Here is a 25,913-nt window from a genome sequence, read left to right on the forward strand (position 1 = left end):
TCTAAAAGCTCGGGAGAGAGTCAGGACATGGGTAATTTGCAGTGAATGCAAGGACGCTGAGTGAAATAGAAAGGTATGAAGATCAAGCAGGTGAACTGTGTTTTTAAAAATGTTTTAAGGTGAATACAGAAGAGCAAATAAACGTAACTACGACTCGTCTATTTACGCAAAAATGGAATGACAAGAAACTAAAACTTTGAGAGAACTCAGACCAAAGATCTTTTTATGGCAGCTTCTTGTTCTGTGCCATTGTTTAAAAAGGTAAGTTCAGACACATTTTGGTTCATTAATAATTCTCATTTTCAGTGCTTTTAGCACAAATAAAGTCAACAAGTTAGTAGAACTATCAGTTTTGGGAACCATTTCTAAATTTCTTTACAAATTTAAAGAGGACATCCGTTAGGTTGCTAGACAGGAAAAACTACATTTTAGAATCAAGTTGCAGTTTGTGAGATGGGAGACTTTTTACGAAGAGAGATTTCAGCTATTATCAACTAAAGATAATGTCAAATCTGAAGAATCCTGAAAACTAAAACTCCAGTGGATGACTGGACAGGTGCTTTCATAGACCTAAACATCATTAAAAACAATGTTCGACCTCAGGAGGAAGAACTTCATACAAGGCAGCTCTTCTTAATGAAGCCAGAGCTATTTGGGGGAGAACAATCTACAGAAAAATCCTTCCAAACAAGAGCTGAAAAACTCTTTGCTCCAACAAAAAGTGCTTACAAGCTGTGATTCTTGCCAAAGGGTGTGGTGTTCAGCACTAAACGTGCAGGATGCCAAAACATTTGACTGCAGTTATTTTTCTCTAATAACAATCTGAGCGATTAAGACAAATGAAACTGCTTAGATATAAGAGGAAAACTGTCATGTTTTTCTCTGGATATCTTTTGGGGGCAATACATGGCATAATATTTCCCATGTATTGCTCAAACTTTTGCATACAACTGTACTTTGGCTGCAGTTGCTGAGTCATAACAATGAAAGTACATGTTCACAAGATAATGACTGACATAGATGTTGCACAACCAGTGGTGTGATCCAACCATTACTTAAACAGAATATTCACCCAAAATGAACAGAGGGAATTTTTCCCTCCACAAAATTGGCAATAACAGATTTCATACATGTCATTTGTTTCCAATTAAAACTAAGTTGGACCAAATGTGAAAAGCTTTCAGGCTGCCCATCCATTAGCAACCCTGTGACATGGGTGCATGAAATTCAGCCTCACTTTAACAGAAACTAATAACACTCAATGGCCAATTTACTAGGTGCAGATTACCGTTACTGGGTCTCTTTTGCCAGCAGAATTAACTTAATTCTTCATGGCATAGATTCAACAAGATCTCAGAAACATTTACCATAGATTTTGGTTCATATTGATATGACCATATGCAGATATGTAGGTTCATGAGCTGTGCATCTGTACAGTGAACTAATTGCCTTGTTTAAGAAACGAGCTTGTTTTGTGACCATGGTGCACCATCCTTGTTGGCAGTAGCCTTCAGAAGATGTGTACAGTGTGGTCATAAAAGGAAGGGAAATGGTCTGTAATAGCTAAGGCAGGCTATTGCATTTAACTGATGCTCAGTTTGTACCAAGGAGCCCAAAGAGTTACAAAGCAATATCCCGACAGCATTATACCAACACCACCAGCCTGAACCCATGATACATGCCAGGTGGGATTCATGTGTTCCCACCTGTGTTTAAACCAAATTGTAACAGTACTATCTGGGGGTCCCAGCTAAAACTTGGACTCATCAGACATTTGGGAAAACTTGATGAGTGTAAATTGTAGCCTCAGTTTTCTGTTCTTAGCCAACAGAAGTGATACTCGTGATGTGGTCCTCTGCTGCTGTAGCCCATCTGCTTCAAGGCCCAGCTTGATGTGTAGTCAGGGATTGTATCCAGTAAATCCTGGTTGCAATGAGCGTTATCTAACCCACTGCTGCCTTTGTATCAGTTTAAACTAGTCTGTACATTCTCCTTTGACATTAACAAGGCATTTTCATCCACACAACTGCTGTTCACCCTGTATTTTCTATTTTTAGGACTATCCTCTGTAAATCTGAGAGATGTTTATGTAAAAAGCATTTGAATAGTTTCCATTGAACAAGTGTACCTAATAAAGTGGCCAGCAAACATATATTTTAGTTAGATTTGGATAAACAACAGTGCATAGGTGCTAGAAATAAACTAAATGCTATCAACCTAAACTTCCTGTTTAAGCTTAAAGGTAAGTCTGTTTAAACAAAAGGGCAAAAAACACCTTTTCTGTAAATAATTGTATGTTATGATTATTAAAATGACTTCAGATCCATACTGCTGCCGGGTAAATTACCCTAAGAGTCTAGAGTTCATCAGAGCAGTATGCGATCTGATGAAGTATCAAATCAGTAACATGAAAAGACCAAAACGGTAATACAAACTTCTGGATTATGAAGCAACTTTTCTGTTTAAATACTAAAAAAACATCCAATTAATTTTATGCTCTCTTTTTATTTTGGAACAAAAAATTAACTTTCACTATCTCACACCAACGAGAATCCAGATGCCCTAGCAAAATGAGTTATCGGATAATTGTGTTTCTCAGTCTTCTCTTAGGTAGGCCTCAGGTATTTCCTCATCATTATTGCTCTCAAGGGAGGCGGCGTGTTGCGTCATCCTTTCGACCTCCATAACTTTAGTCTCTGCCAGCTTCTTTTCTGCATCCAGTGAGAGTTTCTGCGCCTCCTCCACTTGCGACTGGGCCAACTGAATGTTTGTCCTGATCATGATGGATGCATTCTCAGCTCCTGAGAACACACAGGTACAAAATGCTCAAAGGTCAAAGACGCGACAACATCTCAAGTTCAGACATTAAAAGGAGTCGTTATCAGGCCGCTTTGTCCATCATCTTCTTTGTGTTTTCTCCCAAAGACACACAGAGTGACAGGAAATGATCTGTCCAGTGTCCAAAGTGATGAAAGATGAAAACGAACAGACGAAAACACAGAGACTTTCAGTTGCACACCTGATATGTATGCTGCCTCTGCCGCTGTCTCACACAGCCTTACTGAGGTGGCCCAGGTCAACTCAAAGCGTTTCAGTTCATCTTGTCTGTGGTTAACCTGCCATAACATAGAACTATAGTCAGATGCAAACAGAGTTAGAACTACCTGCGCTGATTTTAGGTTTCTAGTTGGGACAAAAAAAAAAAAAAACATGTATAAGAAACACTTTAATGTAAAAGGAACACAGAGACTGACCTCTGCACGTTGGCTAATGATCACCTGCCAGATCGCATCTTCTTCAGCTGGACTCAGTTTTCCCAAAGAGGCTAAATACCGCCTTTGAAGGGCAATGAGTGTGTGCACAGCCTGTGAGGAAGCACGTGGAAGATTTTCAAGTTTATACTCAAAAGCAAAGATAACTTATGAAGACAGAATTATGACATTAAGGACTTTCTTAGTAAAGTAAATAAGATCCTAAAAGCTGCACTATTGCTGTATTTCTATAAGCAGGAACAGCATTACTCGTGGAGATCACACGAATGAGCCATTTGCTTTAATGAGAAAATATAATAATCAGGGCTTTAACTGTAACAGTACAACGTAATTGATGCAAGCCACTCTCCAGGCATCTGTAAACATGTCACATAATTTCTGTATTTGTATAAAAATGAACATATTCAGCATTTTTGGTTCATTTTCTCTTTCATTTTGTCTCTGATTTTTCTTGTTTTGTTTTTTCTGATATGGAGCAGTGTTGGAAACAAAGTAAATAAACAATTGTATCTATGCAGATGTAGTCATTGCTTCCTGCCGGTCAATACAGGCAGCTTGACACAGACCGGGTGTGCTTGCAGATTCATTGGTAGCTTTTCTTCTGTGCTTTCGAACATACAGTCAACATTACTCAAATTCAATTCATTGGAAAATAAGAGATCCCGGTACATTTCAGAAAAGACAGACTCCCCTCAAGGCTGTGGACAAACAGCCTGCTGCCACTGGATCATTAACCTTTTTGACTTGTAACATGGACAAAATGAAAGCAATAAAAAGGATTTGGTGTAACTTTTCCATGATGTTTCAAACTGTAAACTAAAGAAAAGGTAACGTTTCATAAATGTCAAACTGTGTTTCAAAGAATCTCTGCTCAAAGAATTACCTGCTGAATGTCCAGAATGTGAACGAGTCTTTTATTTTCAGGGTGTTTATAATTTAAAGGCAATTCAGCAAAGCTGTCAGATAATTGAACGTATGCTAGAAGGATGGAAAAAACCCTGACAGAGCATCTTAAAACCAGTCCATATTTTCATCTACAGACCAGACCAGTTTGCTTCGTTACGCCAGAGATAAAAACAAAAAAACTTTGTACAGAGACATTTTATTTTATTGGGAAAAAACATCTAAGATTAATAAATAAATTTCACAAAATTGATACTATTAATGTTGAGGTAAAAATAAGAAAACAATCATTAGCTGCAGCAGATGATTAGAGGGGCCTTCGGAACGATGATTACTCTTTCTGGTTTCTGCAAAATCTACTGTATCAAAGCTACTGGCCACTCCCAACAAGTCCGGTAAAATGAATTTATATGAAGCAACTTTTAGTTTATACTTCGCTTTTTAAGTTGAGCTTAGGAACTTTTAATAACTAAGGCATCACTTCCTGTTTCCCTGCTGTGTAACTGGCATGACTTCTATTTATCTATTTTGAGGAGCACAGAGTTGTTGTAAAAATTTATTTATTAAAACAAAAATATAGTATCTATAACATGTCAAGACATGTCTGCGGCCCATATAGACTGGGACCGAGCGTGCAAAAGCAACACTTTTTGCTAACTATGCTAATGGCTAATATAAGATGCTAAAGCCAGTTTAAAAAATTAGAACTCGGTAACCATTTTTTCTTTGCTATAAAATGATAAAACCTTGTTCTCTCTCACACAGCATTGTGAAGCCTCCTCTACTACCACTATAAACATTAATGACAGCTCAGAGCTGGAAAGCTGGACAAAAAAGATTTTCAATGCTGTTCCTACATCATCTTATTTTACAGTTCCTAAAAAGAAATGACAATTGTATAAAATCTGTACCGTGAAGTCAAACTTATGTTTTTTTTTTTTTTATATAGATATAATGAAAATGCAGGTTTTAGCAGTTTTTCATGGAATAATTGCATTTAATTTCTACAACAGAATGACACTAAAAGTACCAGTAATACTTTTAGAGATATTTTTCTTGTCATCCGGTTGGAAACTATGCACTCTTTTTTAAACATTATTTTCCACAAATATCAACATCCCATCGAAGAAAATGTATCCATCCTCTTTTTGTTAAAGTTTTGTGTTTTTCTTTATTTGAAAACATAAACATATAAATTAATTGCTGGTTCTTTTTTCATTTAGTAGACATTTAAAAAAATATAAGTTCCCTTTTTCAAAAGGTCATGTAACGTTTGCAGCTCTAAACAGGTTTTATTTAGCTGAACTGAGGGCAAAACTGGCTGTTTGGATTGTAAAGTTTGAAGACCCCTGGGCCAGACCAACAATTATGAAGGGCATTGTATATTCAGAAGAATGTAACATGAAGACGTGCCACTATGTTTTAACTTGAAATTATGCAAATGGAAAATTCCCATCCCAATGACTGTTCTTGCTAAGAAGCAGAAGTTTACTATAGTGGGGATAAAAACTATTTGCCTTCAGTTTGACTTTACGTAAGGTCCATTGGGAGTTTTAGCTCAACATGTAAAGTATCAATCAATTAAAATATGTAGGAGGTATGGTAGTCACAGTGTTACCAGGTGAGAAATGTAGGATTATCGTACTAGAGACATAAAAATAAAATAACAAGTCTGTTGATGTGTTGAATAGCGTCTAACAGACACTCGCAGCTTTGTGGCGTCAATATGGAATGGATTTATCAACAGCTGCAGCCCCACAGTGTCGGGCTCTGCTTCTTCTTCTTTTCTTTTCTCAATCATGGGCGGGCGCAGTGGACTATTCAGCCAATCATTGCCGTTGTTCTGAGGCCAACGCATTCACGTCACACGTAGGTCACATTTAGAAAAGCACGATTGGCTGGAATTTCCTGCATCTGTTTCCGAATCCGGACAAAGATGCCTTCAGGGTTCACAAAAACAAAAACTCCGACAGACTTTGGCGATAGGCTGATGACGACTGATTACAACCACACATTCACGGAATGGTCAAATTATCGTACTTTTAGCCTTTTTTAGGAATATTGATCGTACATCGTACATAGAGCAAAATTATCGTACTAATACTATAATTATCGTACACCTGGCAACACTGGGTAGTCACAATAAAGCCATACCTTTGCGTACTCAGTGACGGCATCAATAAGAGCCAAGGTGACCTGAGAGAGAAAAGTGCTTGAGCTGTCTGTCACCAGAGATGCTGCTCGTCTGACCAGCGAGTCATGCGAGAGGTTTTCAACCTGCAGAAGGGGGATTTAGGTGGGTTTACAGCAGCTGAAGCCTTCAGATTTGCTCATCTACGGCTGTCCGACTCACCTGTTTAAAAGGTACAGCACACAGTCTACCGCCCACTGCTAAAGCTGCCAAACCTGAGTACAGGACACTTGTCCAATTGTGGGATTTCCGATTAGCAGGATTTTTCCTGAACAGAAGCCGAACAGAACTCCTGAACAGAAAAATGTAGTTTTAAGCAGACAAATAAACCCAGAAAGAAAGAAGAAAAAAACTAATTGAGTTTCCCCGCAGGCTGGCTCTGAAACAAATCTGAAAATTAAGACAATCCCGACGACAAAATAACTCCGGTCGTTGTTCGTTATTCATCGTTTTACTATTTCATATTTCCAAAAAAATTAAATCAAATATATTTCATATGTTAAACAACAAGATAATGATAGTGTCACATTATCTAACTGTAATTACGACCAACCTGAAGAAACTGAGACACTGCAACCTGCACCAGAGCGCGGCCATGTTGGTCCGCCAAAATAAAAGGTTATTTCCTACCACGGATCAAATGTTCCGCCGTCTTCTTCCTGATTATTTTACAGGATTGGGCTGAAGAATAAATGGCGCATTATCGCCATCCCGTGGTTTTTATTTGTAACGGGAGCCTTTTAACAAATGAAATAAACTCAAAAGACAGAAAAAAAAAAAAAAAATGAAAAAATATACTTGTGTATTAGAACCATAAAGTTCAGAGTTATTATTACTAGATGCTTAAATTGATGGCATTCGGTCATGTTTCAATTTTAGATGCAGGCTATGCAATTTGAAATACATAAAGATTAAGTACAAATAAAGTTCTTATGCAGAACGAATTTCTGCACAATACAAAAAAACACAATATTGTTTTCTTTTTTTAAATTAAAAGAATTTAATAACTGAGTCTTGTGTTTGTACGTGTGTGTTTTTGTTTATTAAGAACAATACAACTAACAGAACAGCTATTTTATGTTTTCAATTCCCATTAAAATCTATAAAAAATACAAAATGTTTTATGTCAATAGTGACCCATTATTTAAAATCAGTATTTGTTCTCATCAAGACTAAATGTGAAGTCTATACAGTAGTCAGAAACTGAGTTTTTAGAAGTTCCTTTGAAACAATGACCGTCCCTTCTAGTTAATATAAATTCTGCTGAAAGCACATAGAGAATCTAGATTTCTGGATACATTTTCTAGCATTTTTCTTCATCCGTTGGTGTACACGTTTATGTAACTTTGCTGTTGTTGGTTCCACATCTTGCCTCTCTGATGGGACAAACTCAACACTGCTGCCCACTTGTGGTGACTGACTAACTGTGTTGTTTTCCCTTACGTTCTATTTATCTGTATGGTGATTTAACAAGACATTATGTTCAGTAAGTTCTTTCTGTCAAATCCATGTCGAAGTCAACTTTCAATGGTAACCAGAGCTGAGGGATAACCCAAGCTGATAGAAAGCTTTAAACTTTAATGTTAATGTAAACCCTCAATTAATATATTATGTTTCACCGAGGGCAAGAACACCATTTTTGCTCAATTTGTATGTGCTAAACTCGCATCATTCTACAGTGAATTAATGGCTCTTCCTATATTGAGGTTTTAAATATTTGTATACAAATCATTCAGCTATAACAAGGGGTTAAAAGGTTTAACTCAAATATTCCTTATCAGGTGAGCTTAATTTATCAAATTTGTTGACTACAATACAATAAAGTATTATTTCTTATATTTGACCCTTACTATCATTTGTCCTTTTCTATATATAAAAAGTGAGCCACCTTCTCATTACATTTTCATTTGAGGGTTTGGGCTGAAATAAATTTCAGATGAGTAGGCCATAAACCCTAAAATCAACAAAGACACTTTTACTGTTTATTCTGATCCAGAATCAGCTTTTATTGGCCAAGATTGTATGCACAAACAGTGAATTTTATGTGGGCTTCGCACACTCACGGCATACAGACTATAAATATAGAAACTTTAGAGGAAATAAAACAAAACATAAAACAAACTTATATGTATAGGTAGATTTTTTATATAAAGGCAGGTTGTAATAGCACAAATACACTTATTTAATTTAATATGTGGAGTAGCTGACTACTCTAAATTGTATACAAAACATTCAAAAGCTATGGTGACTGTGGCTTAGTAGGAAGAGTAGTTGTCTTGCAATCAGAAGGTTGTGGGTTCAATTCCAGCTTCCTCCTGCCATATGTCAAGGCACTTAACCTCAAGTTGCCTACCGATCTGCATATCAGTGTGTGAGCGTTAGTGAGTGTGATTGGGTGAATGTGGCTCTAGTGAGCGGTCTGTATGACTGGAAAAGCGCTATAGAAGTTCAGTCCATTTACCATGATTAATATCAAATATTACAATGGCAACACCTAAAATAGTGTAAATATATATTTTTAAACCCTCAGTAAAATGGTTTAAGACAACTGGAACAGCAGAACAAATGCCTTGAAATGTGCAGTGCTTACAAAAATGTATAAAACAATAAACAGCTTCAACTCAAACATTATTTAAAGGTATTTATTTTAATTAATGAGTGGCTCAAGAACACCTCAGCATGTATACCAAATAAATATTTACAAAGAGAGCAACAAACACATGGTCCAGCCTTGGACCTAGAGGTTTTCTTGCTTTACAAAAGAAGTAATATATAAAAAATTATTGAATGTGTTAAAAATGTGTTCTTCTCATTTTATCAAAAGACATTTGTTGTTTTCATTTTCACATAGTTTTGTTTTAAGGTGAAAAGTGTCTGGTTGTAGTGAATAGTTTACATACACTCATCATGGGCATGAAGGCAATATTTATTTTAGGCACTTAATTATTTATTTGAACCATTCCATTTCCATTCTGGAATGATCACACAACGATACAGGCTCAAATATGTATATAGACACTCTCTAATATTCAGTCACATTTCCCATATCAAGTTACACCTCACCCACAAGCTTTTTGCTGCCATCAACAAGCTTATAATTCTGGATGGTTGTTTGACCTCTCTTTGTAGACCTCTATTAAACTGGTTGGTTTCCTGGCAGTAGCCTGGCTTTTAGCTTACTAAGCTAATTTTCTAACAGGGTTGAAGTTGGAGCTTAGGGATCCCAATGTAGAAGGTAAATATTAATTCTAAGTAGGATCATGGCCAATTCAAAAGTACTTTATTATTCCCAAAAGGAAATTAAATGTTGTTGTAGCTCATATTATGCAGGTTTCTTCAAAGAGCCATTGTAGATGCTGATGGCTGTGGTGTAGGAAGGTTCTCCTGTAGTGGTCTGTCTTACAGCAGCTTCTGACTGAAGACACTGTTGTTGTAGGACAGTCTCATAAAGAGGATGCTCAGGGTTCTCCATAATGTTCTTCATTTTATGAAGAATCCTTTTTTCCACAATGATCTCCAGAGGTTCCAGAGGAGTCCCCAAAACAGAGCCAGCCTTTTTTATCAGCTTGTTGAGCTTTTTTAAGTCCCTGGTTCTGATGCTGCTTCCCCAGCAGATGATGGCAGAAGAGATCACACTTTCCACAACAGATCTATAAAAGATATGCAGCATCTTGCTGCAAATACTGAAAGACCTAAGGTTCCTTAAGACGTACAGTCTGCTCTGTCCCTTCTTCTAGACGGGTTCACTGTTGCATCTCCACTCTAGTCTGTGGTCCAGGTGAACACCAAGTTATTTATACTCCTCCACCATCTCCACTTCTTTTCCCTTTGATGGAAATAATGTTTGACCTATTCCTGCTTCTCTTAAAATCTACAATCATCTCTTGTGTTTTAGTCACGTTCAAGATGAGATGATTGTTTCCACACCATGCCACAAAGCGGTCCACCACCTTCCTGTACTCAGCTTCTTGTCCATCTCTGATCCACCCCACGACTGCAGAATCATCCGAGTATTTCTGCAGATGACAGGAGTCTTTTTTGTACTGGACGTCTGAGGTGTACAGAGTGAAAAGGAATGGTGAGAGTACAGTTTGATTCAGGAGATCATTGCAGCCTTCATCTCACTCTTCTGGAGTTTCTGAGGGTTCCTGAAAGTTGCTTGTTTACTTACTCAGGTGGGCCAACAGGAGTCAGTCAGTCATCTTCTATAACACTTCTTCCATTGCTGGTGCCTATTTCCAGCAGTCTATGGGCAAGGTAAACCCTGGACAGGTCGCCAGTCCATTGTAGGGCAACACACAAACAACCACGCACACACTCAATCACACACCTAAGGGCAATTTAGAGAGACCAATTAACCTACACGGTGAGAACCCACTCATGCACAGGGAGAATATGCAATCTGGGAAAGACCCGGAGTCGAACCCAGGACCTTCTTGCGACAACAGTTCTACCAGCTGTGCCACCGTGCAGCCCCGGCCAACAGGAGTCTCTTCATGATTTGCAATGTCAGGGCAACAGGTCTATAGTCATTGAGGACTGATGGGTGAGTTTTCTTTGGTACCGGAACAAGACAGTCTTCCACAGCACTGCAACCTTCTTCTGGGCCAGGCTAAGGTTGAAGAGGTGCTGCAGAATCCCACAGAGTTGCTCTGCACAGGCCTTCAGGACTCTAGGGCTGACATGATCTGGACCTGCAGCCTTATTCCTGTTCAGTCTCTTCTGTTGCCTGTTCATCTGACTTCTTGAGACATACAGGTGGAAGGTGGAGGCAAAGTAAGCATCAGCATCTTCTGATTTGGTTGAAGACAAACATGTAGAAGCAGAAGGGTCCAAGGCTGGAAGTTTTATCTTTCAAGGTGGAAGATAAAACATTTGAGGTGTGACAGGTAAGCTTTGGTTCAAAGAAGAGTTGGTTGTCTGTTTGGTTTGTGGTCAGGAGTGAAGGATGCTGAGTCTGTTTTTAAACTGAACCTATTGAACAATGTGTTTAGTTCAATGGCATCAAATTATTGTTTTAAAATATATACTGAAGTTGATGTCGATCATTTAAAGCTGGAAAAAATTATTTTTGCATATGTTTATAAAAGTCTCACTATGAAATTCTCATCGAATCGCATGCTTTTAAAATTTTAATGATTTATTTGAAAGATTATCATTACTTTCAGTCAGTTCAAATGATGTATTTTGCAAATGTTCAAGGCAACAGAAACATTCAAAGTTATTATTGTTTTTACTCATGTTGAGGTAGTTTTCCATATGTTTATAGCAAACAGATCAGTCTTTGAATAATTAATGACAGTCTGTAAGCATCCTTTTAATGAGTTTCAGAGGAGCTTATTAACACACACAGACAACCGGCTAATTATTATCATCATTACTGCATGAACGAAAACAACTTCTAATGAAAAACAAAGCAAGACTTCAGTGTAACACCCTCCCATGACACATTAAAGTCAGTAGCAGAAGTTGATGACTTAACAACTATACAAGGCCCTAAATGAGCAGCCAAAGTTAAACACGTTCACTTTTTTGTTTACCTTATAGGTGTCTGTACAATGACTTGCAAAGGTATTCATTTAGTATTTGAACTGTTCCACATTTTGTCATGTTACAACAACAAAGTTTAATGTATTTTATAAAACTTTTATCTAGTGGGTCAACATAAAGCGGAGGATAAGTGTGGTTAAATCTGTTTATATGCTGATGATGTGTTGCTCTTTCTGGAAAATGCATACCCCTTATAGGAGCCATTTGAAGTTTTTGGTGTTTGGGCATAGTTTGGATCTGTCTTATTTAGTTTTCATAATTCTGTTTGTTTGGTTTACAGTGCCTTGCGAAAGTATTCGGCCCCCTTGAACTGTTCAACCTTTTGCCACATTTCAGGCTTCAAACATAAAGATATAAAGTTCAAATGTTTTGTGAAGAATCAACAACAAGTGGGAGACAATCATGAAGTGGAATGAAATTTATTGGATGTGTCGAACTTTTTTAACAAATAAAAAAACTGAAAAGTGGGGCATGCAATATTATTTGGTCCCCTTGCGTTAATACTTTGTAGCGCCACCCTTTGCTGCAATTACAGCTGCAAGTCGCTTGGGGTTTGTCTCTATCAGTTTTGCACATTGAGAGACTGAAATTCTTGCCCATTCTTCCTTGCAAAACAGCTCGAGCTCAGTGAGGTTGGATGGAGAGCGTTCGTGAACACCAGTCTTCAGCTCTTTCCACAGATTCTCGATTGAATTCAGGTCTGGACTTTGACTTGGCCATTCCAACACCTGGATACGTTTATTTGTGAACCATTACATTGTAGATTTGGCTTCATGTTTTGGATCATTGTCTTGTTGGAAGATAAATCTCCGTCCCAGTCTCAGGTCTCTTGCAGACTCCAACAGGTTTTCTTCCAGAATGGTCCATTGATCAAATTTTCTCGACGAGAAGACAGGGGTCGGGAGAGCCCACTTGCCCAGACGGGACATTTTTCTCCGGATACACGATGGACTCCTGGCAGAAGTGGAGGATTGTGTGTTTGTCGATAATGTCAGTCGAGGATGTGGAAGATGTGTATATAATTGGATGTTTGATATCAGGATTTCTGCTTTTTGGAGTCAGCGGTTACCTGGCATATTGAGAAATTCGGAGAATGTCAGCAGCTGTTTTGGCCATTGTAAGGCTGCCTGGCATGTGTGATGGGATCTTCAGAGCGATCAACACTCAGACTGAGATGTTACGTGAGCTGAATCGCAAACTGGATGTGATCCTTATACAGGATCGCAAGCAGGTTGTGGTTCCTGGACTCAGGGGTGAAATGGGATAAATCTTGGAGAAAGTTGTTCGCTTGGATCTGGCAGAAAGTCCAGGAATTTGGCTGTTTGGATTCGCCTTTGAGAAGCATCAGTGAGACTCTCAAGGCTGACGGAAAATTAAGAGTCAGCCTAACCCAAATAATTATTGTTTTTCTGAATCTGGCTCCCCTGCGCGGCCTTGATGGCTGGCTATCTTCAACCTCTCCTGGAAGTTATGTAAACATGACGCTCTGCTCCCTCTGCCCCCTCCCTTCCCTGAGAACATCTGTGGACCTGCTCAGAACTTTGTGGCCGGTTGATAAACATTCCAACGTACCATCAAGGACAATGGCCTCTGTGACAGAGCTTCATGGACTTACTTGCACACACTCACTTGCACACACACACATGCTCAAGATAAACATATGCACCCCTCACACCACCTTCACCCTTCCCGGCATGATGTTGTTTTGTAAACTTGTTGCTTCTTTGTGCTGAGGTTTTTTGCAATCTCAAACTGTATCCTGCTAAGGATAAAGTGTGAAATATGATTTTTTTTCCCTCTACTTACCTAATGTGGCCTCTTTTCTCATCTAACAAGGGCAGCGCCTGTGAGTGGGCAGCAAAGCCTCGGTGACCCGTCCCCCCCTTTGTCTTGTGTCATGATGTATGTTTGGATGGGTTGTACTGGAATTCTAATTTCCCCTCGGGGATCAATAAAGTATCTTTGAATTGAATTGTATTTGGCCCCATCCATCTTCCCATCAATTTTGACCATCTTCCCTGTCCCTGCTGACGAAAAGCAGGCCCAAACTATGATGCTGCCACTACCATGTTTGACAGTGGGGATGGTGTGTTCAGAGTGATGAGCTGTGTTGCTTTTACGCCAAACATATCGTTTGCATTGTGGCCAAACAGTTCAATTTTGGTTTCATCTGACCAGAGCACCTTCTTCCACGTGTTTGGTGTGTCTCCCAGGTGGCTTGTGGCAAACTTTAAACGAGACTTTTTATGGATATCTTTGAGAAATGGCTTTCTTCTTGCCACTCTTCCATAAAGGCCAGATTTGTGCAGTGTACGACTGATTGTTGTCCTATGGACAGACTCTCCCACCTCAGCTGTAGATCTCTGCAGTTCATCCAGAGTGATCATGGGCCTCTTTGCTGCATCTCTGATCAGTCTTCTCCTTGTTCGAGATCAAAGTTTAGAGGGACGGCCGGGTCTTGGTAGATTTGCAGTGGTCTGATACTCTATCCATTTCAATATGATTGCTTGCACAGTGCTCCTTGTGATGTTTAAAGCTTGGGAAATCTTTTTGTATCCAAATCCGGCTTTAAACCTCTCCACAACAGTATCTCGGACCTGCCTGGTGTGTTCCTTGGTCTTCATGATGCTCTTTGCGCTTTGAACAGAACCCTGAGACTATCACAGAGCAGGTGCATTTATACGGAGACTTGATTACACACAGGTGGATTCTATTTATCATCATCAGTCATTTGGGACAACATTGGATCATTCAGAGATCCTCACTGAACTTCTAGAGTGAGTTTGCTGCACGGAAAGTAAAGGGGCCGAATAATATTGCACGCCCCACTTTTCAGTTTTTTATTTGTTAAAAATGTTTGACACATGCAATAAATTTCATTCCACTTCACGATTGTTTCCCACTCTTTGTTGATTCTTCACAAAAAATTATATTTCTATATCTATATGTTTGAAGCCTGAAATGTGGCAAGAGGTTGACCAGTTCAAGGGGGCATTGTATATGTGCCCCCTTGTATATATATATATACTGTATATGTGAATTGACACTCTGACCTGTATTTTACTCTACCACTGGTGGCGGTGTGGGGGAAATCTATTTAGGTGTCAGGGTTAGAGGGCATCAGGTGTTAGGGTGTGTGGAGGTCATACGGTTTTTTACCGCTCTATGTTGCATACTGGTTTGGCTTCATCATATCCACCTATTGACCATAATTGCCATCTTTTGCATGCTGCCATAAACCGCCACCCTGGATTTGGGATTTCATTCAATACTTAGCTTGTATTCAATAAATCGGAGCATTCCCAAACTCCTCCCAGTCCGGACATTACCTTACGAGTGCGTTAGGACCTGGATCCCCCGCACCCAGAAGCGACTAAAAATGGATGGAATTTGATAGTCGCTACCCTCTCAACAATTTCGGATTACTCTGTTAATTGGAACAAGTTAAAGGCCCTTCCTATCTCCTCTAATATTCATCTATGTCCAACTATTCCTTTACAGGTGGGAAACATCAAGTTCCTGGGCATAAATATTTCCAACAGGCTGAATGAGCTGACATAATTAAATTATACCCCATTACTCAAATTAACAAAAGGAAGCCTTGCATGGTGGAGAAGTCACTTTGTCACTCCCAGTGTCTGCAATTAAAAAATGATTCTCCTTAAAATAAATTATATCTTCTCTATGATCCCAGTTAAACTTACGCTTAAACTTACGTTTCCATTATCTAACATATCACTGTGTGGACGAGGAATTGGCAAACTGGCGTCGTGTCCCTTGCAGCTGCAGGCACCCCTGCTTGCTGTGGGAAGATGCCACAGCAGTGCAGCTATGCACACTGCACAGAGGCTGACAGGCTGTAGGCTTATGAGACGAGAAAAGGGCATGCGGAGGGGCCAGTCCACCTCTGGATCTCTCAAAGTGGATGGACAAGGGGGGTACGGGGCGAGGGATCCATACTACAACAATGGTCTAACAGAATTAGTTGGCTAAAGTCAGTAACACCTTGACTTTCTTAAAATAAACACACATCTCATTTATAATATTATACAAGCCTATAATTCCCGCATATTTTTCTGAATTTTTTGAATGGCTTATAAAAATAAGTGATACAAAATGATTATGAGGTCACAGGAGAATAGGTTTAGTCTTGACTTCTGGTTGTGAGTGACATGTTGGGTATGGAAATCTGTTGATAGTCGAGTGCCAAATAAATGCAGACATGGACCGAAAATGGTCAAAGCCATGCCCAATTCAAAAAAAAGAAAAGAAGAAGAGGAAAAATGAGCAAAAGATAAAGGTACGCAACTATGTTCCCTCAGTATGGTTACAGTGTCCATGTCATGAATGAAGAGCTAATGTTGCTGGTATAATGTTTAAATTGTTTACCTTACTATTATTCTTGCTATGGTTACATAATAATAATTTGGTCTTAACTCAACAAATGAGATCTAATTTCACCATAAGATCATGCTTGCAGCAAAACTGTTACAAGTCCAGTTATTATTTATTTATATCACTTGGGTTTCAGTGAAGACTGCTCCTCGTCCTAATTCCTGAACCCAGAGACGAACCGACGCCTGATCCTGTTTCTGAGCGGTTCGAGAAGAAACTCATCCTCGTCCTGGTTCCTGAACCCTATGATGAAGGGTTTGAGGATGAACTGCCACCTGAGCCTGTTCCTGAGCGGTTCGAGGAGACTTGTCCTCGTTCTGGCCTCCGAGGGTCCCCCCAGCTCTGCTTCAGCCTCCGAGGGTTCACCAGGCGTCTTTTCGGGGAAGGTCATGGACAACCACCCTGCAAGTCCTCGCCTTCGCCACCGCCGCCGGCCGCCTAGGTTCCAAAGTCTTCACTGGCTTCCACATCTTCATCCGCGGTCGGCCAGACTCCTGCTCAGCCGACTCCTGCTTAACCTCAGAGTTGGTTCAGCTGGACTCTCTGAGACTGATGAAAAAGCACAACTCCTTTGTCAGTAACTGTGATCTTAGGGGAAGTGGGAGACTCTGGACAGGGGGTCCATTTGAACATGTATGTTTACATTTAAAGCCCCAAAATAAGGAGAAGAATGTTAAAATCAATAATTGAACAGAGAGCCACAGTAATGGGATAAAGATCATAAGTGAAATTTGTATTTAATGAGTGAACCTTAACCAATGAAGAATGTGGACAGACCACAACTCTATGTTTGCAGTTAAGGTCTTATTTCCTCAAACAGCACTATTAGGGAGCACATGCATCTTCATCTTTATCTAGTTAGTTTGTAAATGAATTTGTGTTTTAGGCGTGTTAATTGTGTTCAATGCTTAAATCATCTATGAATCTCTATGTTTTCATTGCACTGTAGCTGAAATTAAGTGAAAGGAGCACAACTTTTAGCATCAGTGAAGTTTTTTTTTAACATTGTCATAATTGACACTGTGTCGTGATGAGGAACTTCACTGACGTGCTGTAATGACGACATTGTGACGACATTATATCTCTTTTTCCAGTTTGCGTATTATTATGTGTATTACAGGTGGTAATGTTGAATATTTTACCCGGTTCTGTCAAATCATTCTAGGAGAGTGAATAACATCTCTCCTTGTTTGTGTTTAGTGTTTAATTACTCTGCAGTTGAAATTGCATAAACTTGTGTCAGGTTTGTAAAGTTTGTCAGTGAAAATGTTTCCCAGTACTTCCCAGGTATGTTGTGATGAGACAGTTTACCATGTACTCAGTCAAGGTCAGCAGCCTCCCACCCCCACTGTAAACAGTGTTGGCGAAGCACTGCTTCCCCCTCCTGAGGCGCCGGACGGTGTGCCAGAATCGCTTCGAGGCCAACCGGCAGTCCTTCTCCATGGCCTCACCGAACTCCTCCCAGGCCCGGGTTTTTGCCTCTGCCACAGCCCGGGCCGCGGCACGCTTGGCCTCACGGTATCCGTCAGCCGCCTCAGGAGTCCCACAAGCCAACCACAGCCGATAGGACTCCTTCTTCAGCTTGACAGCATCCCTTACTGCCGGTTTCCACCACCGGGTTCGGGGATTGCCGCCGCAACAGGCACCACAGACCTTACGGCCCCAGCTACAAGCAGCAGCATCGACAAAAGATGCGGAGAACATGGTCCACTCGGATTCTATGTCTCCAACATCCCCCGGAATCTGGTCAAAGCTCTCCCGGAAGTGGGAGTTGAATACATCCCTGGCCAAGGGCTCCGCCAGATGTTCCCTGCAGACCCTCACTATGCGCTTTGGCCTGCCAAGTCTGTCCGGCTTTCTCCTCCCCCAGCGGATCCAACTCACCACCAGGTGGTGATCAGTGGACAGCTCAGCCCCTCTCTTCACCCGAGTGTCCAAAACATGCGGCCGAAGGTCTGATGATACGACAACAAAGTCGATCATTGACCTCCTGCCTAGGGTGTCCTGGTGCCAAGTGCACTGATGGACACTCCAGAGTAGAAGAGAGTCCAGCCACTCTTGAGGAGATGGGTTCCAGAGCCCACGCTGTGCGTGGAGGCGAGCACGACTATTTCTAGTCGATATCTCTTGACCTCCCGCACAAGCTCAGGCTCCTTCCCCCCCAGCGAGGTGACATTCCACGTCCCTAGAGCCAGCCTAAGCATCCGGGTATTGGGCTGCTGAGGTTTCCACCTTCGTCCGCCGCCCAATCCTCTTTGCACCGATCCCTCATGGTTCCCCCTGCAGGTGATGGGCCCACTGGGGGATTGCCTTGCATCTCTCGTTCAGGCTTGGTCCGGCCAGGTCCCGCGAGGAGCAACCCGGCCACCAGGCGCTCTCCGGCAAGTCCCGACCCCAGGCCTGGCTCCAGGGTGGGACCGCGACTCCGCCATACTGGGCGACGTCACGTGCCTCGATCTACTAGTCCACATGAAGGATTCTTGAACCGCTCTTTGTCTGACCCGCCACCTAGAGCCTGTTTGCCATGGGAGACCCTTGTTAGAATTATGAATCTGAGAATATTATTTAATATTAATATTTTAATATTTTATCAAATAATATTTCGGTCTGTTAAGGATTGTCCTGTGAATACCAGCCCTTTAAGGCAATGGTATTAGGACAAAATAGAAAGGTGTGAGACGAGCTCTGACATTATTGAACAGCATAAACTGCACATATATGGAATGAATTCACACAATTTCTTAAAATACAAGAATATATTAACAAAAATAAGTCAACTCAAAGTCAAACATATTTCAATTAAAAAACTCTTTACTATGCTAAAACAATCCAACTAAACTACCAAGCAGAATTAAAGAATAACGAAGACTCATGGGCTATGTACAATATAAACAAGTTGATTAAAGATGATTGAAAACCATGACCAAAAGAGTGATGCAATATTACCATGCAATGTTATTTATGTTTGAGGACCAAGGATTATCTTGAAGAATCTGGAAGTGAAATTAAGTTAGTCTTGGAACCAACTTAAGCAATAATCAGCAAACGTTTAGACAACCACTCACAATGCAAAATCAGATAAAATATTATTTTAATAAAATAATGTTTTAAATAATGATCTGCTGAATAAAACCAACCTTCTGGATGACCATTTCTCAACGGTGTCTAATTAGCTGCCTTTATTTATTGAAATAATATTTGAAGAAATATTATTAAGGGAGAATTTTGGAAAAGAGCCAAATCTTTCTGGAGAAATTGGGCTTAATGGTGTTTACTTAGTTATCAAATCTAGTAAATGATGTTCAGGGACTATTATTCACTAGCTTGAAAACTAACAACCTTTCTGTTAAATACTCTTTAGTAGCAAGCACATGTTCTTACCGGTTAGCATTTGAGCTAACAAAAGAAGCTAATAGCTTAGCACCAGAATCAACACATACATTTAAAATACCATTAATAAAAGGGTTAAAATGCATAAGCGCGGACGGCGCGTTATGATCAATCTTCTGTTTAAAATCACCCTTCAAGTAAAGTTTGCCTTAAATTTAAAAACACACAAAGAACACAACCTGAACACGTGTGCTGCAGATAGTCTGCTAGCACCAAGATAGCTGAGTTCAACACAAACAAAACTTCATAAAATGAAAAACGTTTAGATCATTTCATTCTAAATCTGTCTCTGCCCAAAACAACTAACCTCAAGAACCGTGGTGAGGAATGTTGTCCAAGCGACGAAGTTTGAAGAAGGTATCCACAGTGAATAATGGTTAGCCACAGCTGACCTCCTTAGCTGTGGGGGGGTTGAAGGTACTCTGGGAACAAAGGGTTAGCTTCCCGCTAACCTCCAGCTGTGGATGAAGAATGGCTCGTTGTGTCTGCTAACCACACTGCACGTTACCGTTACCATGGTGATGGGGTCTCTGCTGTCTTCCTTCCAGACTGGGAGACCGCTCCGCTCGGCTTCAAAGAGACCGCTTCTCTGTAGGGAACTTCTCTGGGACAATTTGCTTCTGCAGGCCTCAGAGGGAAAAAGTAAGCAACTCTTACACCTTAATTTCCCCGTTCATGAATGAAAATACCGAATACACAGACAGTATTTCATTCGTACTTATCTTTACATATGATCGATGATCGTATGGCTTCCTTGGATCCAGTTGAAGAGTTTATGTCTGTTTGCCAGCAAAGAGACATCAGCACGCTGGGCCTCTCCTGACCGGTCCCACTAGAGGCCGTGTGGAAAGAGATCGGCTTGTTGGAGAGGAGGTGCTCTTATTCAGACAGAGGCATCATGGGAAGTCCGCTGTTACCCCCGATTCCTAAGTTGTGCCGGAATGGTAAATGGACTGAACTTATATAGCGCTTTTCCAGTCATACAGGCTGCTCAAAGCGCTTTACACTAGAGCCACATTCACCCAATTGCACTCACTAACGCTCACACACTGATACGCAGATCAGTAGGCAACTTGAGGTTAAGGCATTTGTTCTGCTGTTCCAGTTGTCTGAAATCATTTTACTGAGGGTTTAAAAATATATATTTACACTATTTTAGGTGTTGCCATTGTAATATTTGATATTAATCATGGTAAATGGACTGAACTTCTATAGCGCTTTTCCAGTCATACAGACCGCTCACTAGAGCCACATTCACCCAATCACGCTCACTAACGCTCACACACTGATACGCAGATCGGTAGGCAACTTGAGGTTAAGTGCCTTGACATACGGCAGGAGGAAGCTGGAATCGAACCCACAACCTTCTGATTGCAAGACGACTACTCTTCCTACTGAGCCACAGTCACCTCGGAAGCAGGTTAATACAATTTATTTTGAAAAGTTCCAGAAAAGTCCGTACCGGAGTTTAATGTTGAAATCCATGGCTGTGGGTCCCAACACCCTACCAGGGGCATTTAAGCCCCAGACAACATAACCTCTAGGATCATTCGAGCACTCAAACCCCTCCACCACGTTAAGGTGACGGTTCAAGGAGGGGAAAATTTTGTTTCAGTTTAGTGAAATCCATTTTCAGACCAATGCATTTAATTTCAAATTACACAAATACAGATTCAGTCTGAACAATTCAAATTCAGTTTCTGATGGCACAAGTTTCTTCCCATACTCACACTCATACTTCCTCATACTCTTGACCAGGTCAAGATGCTTGCCTCGGTCACATGGCTACCTCCTTAAAGGGGCAGCTCCCACGGGTAACACATAATCCATTACACCTCAATCTAGCAAAATGAAGAAAAAACAAACGTCTGTGGAAAGTTTCTTTGCACAAGGTAAAAGAGCAAGTGAGGAGACAAAAGAAGAGCTTATATCTTCAAAGAAAAAGAAAACTGCGTTTAACAAACAATACCAGGAGTCCTACTTGAAATATGGCTTTATTGCGACAGGTTGTTCCCACGCACCAAGCCCGCTCTGCATAATATGCGGCGACCGGGCTCTCTAATGAGGCAATGAAGCCTTCGAAATTGCTTCGCCGATTGGAGACCAAACATTCTGCATTAAAAGACAAGCCTTTGTAGTATTTTGAAAGAAAAAAGCATGAACTAAAGGACAGAAGCAATTACTGAGGGCCATCACATTGTGGTTATAAAGATAGCACAGGTGCTTCTTTCGGCTAGCACCGTTACTTGGCGCATTGGGGAAACAGCAGAGGACATCTGTCTGGTTTAACTGCTCGTATTAAGGAAGTTGTATCTGAGTCTTTGTGAGGAGATGGACAGGGAGCACAGATGCTTTCTCTTACACACAGAAATAAGGTGGTTATCCCAAGGGAGATCGCTGGCCAGAGTGTTTGAATTACGAGAGCTGCTGCAGAGATTTCTCTCAGAAAAAAGTCACCGATGGCTGCACATTTCACTGAGGAGGACTGGGTCACAAAACTTGCTTACTTGTGTGACATGTTAAACCTTGTCAATGAACTCAATCTGTTACATCAGGAGAAAATGACAACTGTCTTCAAGTTACAGATAAAGTAGCGGCATTTAAAGCCAAACTGGATTTGTGTGGACAGCACGTGAACAGAGGTATATTTGACATGTTTCAAACATTAGCGGGGATTTTGGAAGAGACTGAGCCAGAGCCTTGATTCTCCCAGCTGGTGCACGATCACCTGTCTTTGCTTTTAAAAGAGTTTGAGCGCTACTTCTCAACCACAAAAGACCTACGAACTGCCAAGGAGTGGATCTGCAACCCATTTGCCATCCCAGATTCCTAACAGACATCCTGTCCTATCGTAACAGATAGCTGTTTTCAACCTACATTGCACTGCATTCCAGTGCACTGTGCCGATATGATTAGGCCAGCCCCGTTTCAGTGAAAAAAAAAATATATATTGTTTTTCTAATTTTTTTTTTCTTAAATTGTTATGTGACAATCAATAAATAAAATCCACAATAAAACAAGGTTTGATGAAAATAATTTTTGCAGTACTTAAAATGCATTTAAAATGCAGATCCTCGTAGGTCAGAGGTCATGGTGGAAAGATATTTTTCTTCGTTGAGGTGGTTTGCTTAAAAAATTACATCAAAGTTTTCTGGTGGTTTCCACACTAGTTGGAGGTGTTTTATCTGCTTAATGCAATAGATAATGCATTTCAACAGACCTGTTACACTTTGGGACACATGAAGTTTAATTCAACTGATTATCTGTTGATCTTGCTTTAGGTTTTAATATGTTAAAGTTTTTATGAAATTCACACCTGTGCTTTACTTTTCTTTTTTCCTAAAAAAAGTTTGTATTTAACTAATTTCGCTGGATCTTTAGACAAATGACAGAGTTGATGCTCATTTTTCAGGCGTTTAATGTGGAGGCTTCATCCTTGTATGGTTATCTGTACAAAAACATTAGCAAAATGTCCTGTTAACAAACAGGTTGTCAGGATTTTCTAGTTTGTTGTTTGTTGTTGTTTTTAATAATTTAACACCATTATCTCAGATATAACCTATGTTTTTCTAAAAAAGAAAGTTATAAGAGCATTTGATATGAATGTTATAGGAAAGAAAAATATTATGTAAAAAAAATTGATTAATCTATTAAAATTGCTTTTAGAACATGAAAACGATAAAACAAGCATGCTTGTCATTGTTTTGATTCCAACAACAGAAGAACAATAAAACGTTTTCACTGATGTGTCATCTGTCTTGATTTAGGACCAGAAACAACAGGGGAAATGGTGTTAATAATTAATGAACCACAGCACTACTTTTAATGAGTTTTACAGACGTTCATTTGTCACAAGAGGATAGTGGTAATTGACTCATGAGCTCTGCTGCTGTTTGTCATCGAAGCCTATGCCAAGATAAACAAACAGTGTCCCTAAGGATAATATTTCCTTAATACATCTGGGTTTCCTGTTACTGTTTTGTAAGTGTGTAAACTAGAAAGGTAAAACTGTGACAAAACAAACCTTCTGATACACACTCATGAAAGTTTCAGTCAACTGCATATTTGGTCTGAAACTGGCACCACTTTTAAGATCCCCCTGAGACCATCATATATTTCAGCTCAGTTGTTGAGAGAAATATAAAATGCGTGTTGCTAATTTTATGACAGTCTACCAAAACAAGTCCAAACAACTTGCAAAATTTTCTCTAAAAAATCTGCAATAAATAATCTAATTAGAGTACTACATATATCACACCCATAGAATACAAGAGAAATAGAAATATACTACAGTGGAGAAATGCAGGTGTATCAGCAGCAAAGTGAAAGGCAAATGGAAGCATGCAGTTACACACAAAGGTAAAAATATAAAAAAACAAAAACTAAGGATAAGAAACTGTACAGTAAAGAAAAAATGGACAACATAAAAAATACTGCAGAGTTATTAAAAATATCACTCAAATTAAATGAAATGTGTAACTGATTAGGGGGATTTTGAAAATGTACATGTATAATTGTGCAAAAAATATAACAATAGACTATAAGAAATTGATAAAAACTGTTCAAAAACAGCAGAAATGTAAATACCTATTGAGTTTGTTGAGAGCAGTGATTATTATAAAATCTACCAGCTGCTGGGAGAAAGGAACTGTGATAATGCTACTTGTGCACCTAGGATGCAACAGTGTCACTGAAGGAGCTCTCCAGTTCTGCAACAGCTTTATGCATGGGGTGCGAGACATTGTCCAACAGTCATGCTGTTTAGGTGTTTACGGAAAAGGAGTCCAATAGCTAGTATTAATCTGAGAAGGATAGAAAAAAGGAGGAGTAATTAAAAGTTTCATAATCACCTTTGATCCGTCCCCTTTCAGCACTAGAACCACCATTATAGAACAGGAAAAGAGAGTGCCTACTGCGGTTCAGATGCAGCTGTTTTCTCAGAACCACTTTTCTGTCTCAACTGAAGAGAAGTAGGTGTCTTTGCTCCTACAACATTTCTGTCTGCTGTTGGGGTCATCCATTTTCGTTGGATAAACCAATTAGCCATCGCAGTTCACGTGTAGCTCAACAGGCATCGCAGCTCAGACGTCATCCGGGATTATAAAACTTGCGGAAACCAAACTTAGTTGCCATTTACAGCATGTCTCACGGGATGACGCAACAGAGGCGCATATCTGGAGAGACAAAATCTTGCAGGCGAACTTTTCCTCCACACGGCGATTCCCAGAAGAGCTTGAAAGCTGGAAATCTGTCTGATACAAGAAGGTCAGAAGATTCATATACAGATCGAAGACCACGCTGATACTCTGACGCAGGTGAAAACCCACTTAACTTGTTTCCCAGAGCTCCAGCACCTCTTTCAGACTCCCGGACTCCAACCGTTTATCCTCCCTCCCGGACTGAACTCAATCCTCCTACCAGTAAGCAAATCAGCCTTACTAAATAATATCTTCTCACTTGGAAAATCCAACCTCTTACCTGTCGTCCTCCCCCTTGTGTGTTTCCAGTCCTGGTCCACTTCATCACTTCCTGTAAAACAATAAACCCACTTAACTTTTCTCCTGTCTCGAGTGTTTTTGCTTGTGGGTCAGATCCATTAAAAAAACCATGACATAATAATAATCTTTCTTAGGTGTTTTTGTGGATGCAATATGGAAGTTTTGTGTAGTTTATGGTGTGAAATTCAACTTAATTTTCCAGCAGGCCTTACTGCGCTGAGAGCTGTAGCACATTCAATTTGTTACCATAGCAACCAAATTCCTGTCAAAGTAGGAGGCATCCTATCTGCATCTGTTCTCCGTTGGTGTAACTACAGCTGTAACTAACACTCTCCCAGTCAGGGAGGGAGCACCACCACCCTCTGGTGGCCACTGAGTGAACTGCAGTTGCAACAGGATTTTCTCCACTGCAGACAGGCATTCAGTGCCATCTTGTGGGCACTAGTGAGAATTACATTTGCAACCACAGAAATTAACTAATTTAAGTTTTCCATTAACACAAGCAGATAATCCCATCACCAATGATGAAAGGACATAACTTGAGCTAAAATCAAGTTATTGATTATTCATTGCCACTTCTGCTCTGAAATGTATGCATTTTTGCTGGGTTTTCTTGTGTTTGAAGCATGTGTTGGTCAGACTCATAAAACTAACTTTAGTTGTCTAACTTGGTAGGTCCTGCTAGAAAGTAAATGACCCATAGTATGCATCACT

General features: G+C 40.1%; 1 protein-coding gene across 1 annotated transcript; it reads right to left on the reverse strand.

The window, feature by feature from the left end:
* Window positions 1-2,485: 2,485 nt before the first annotated feature.
* On the reverse strand, window positions 2,486-7,063 carry LOC124884557 (diablo IAP-binding mitochondrial protein-like). The gene is made up of 6 exons (XM_047392530.1): window positions 6,920-7,063; window positions 6,529-6,658; window positions 6,330-6,452; window positions 3,255-3,365; window positions 3,020-3,116; window positions 2,486-2,801 (listed from the first exon to the last, which is right to left on the reverse strand). Exons 1-6 carry the CDS (start codon window positions 6,961-6,963, stop codon window positions 2,596-2,598), a joined length of 711 nt encoding a protein of 236 aa, XP_047248486.1. The 5' UTR covers window positions 6,964-7,063; the 3' UTR covers window positions 2,486-2,595.
* Window positions 7,064-25,913: the final 18,850 nt, after the last annotated feature.

The sequence above is a fragment of the Girardinichthys multiradiatus genome, chromosome 18 (genome assembly GCF_021462225.1).
Source record: "Girardinichthys multiradiatus isolate DD_20200921_A chromosome 18, DD_fGirMul_XY1, whole genome shotgun sequence".
NCBI lineage: Eukaryota > Metazoa > Chordata > Actinopteri > Cyprinodontiformes > Goodeidae > Girardinichthys > Girardinichthys multiradiatus.

Excerpts from the sequence above, each read along its gene's own strand:
- LOC124884557 (XM_047392530.1), bottom strand. The coding sequence starts at position 6,963 with ATGGCCGCGCTCTGGTGCAGGTTGCAGTGTCTCAGTTTCTTCAG. Across the intron at positions 6,453-6,528 it reads GTGCTGTACCTTTTAAACAG|GTTGAAAACCTCTCGCATGA; the intron begins GTGAGTCGGACA and ends CCCCTTCTGCAG. Across the intron at positions 3,117-3,254 it reads TCATTAGCCAACGTGCAGAG|GTTAACCACAGACAAGATGA; the intron begins GTCAGTCTCTGT and ends ATGTTATGGCAG.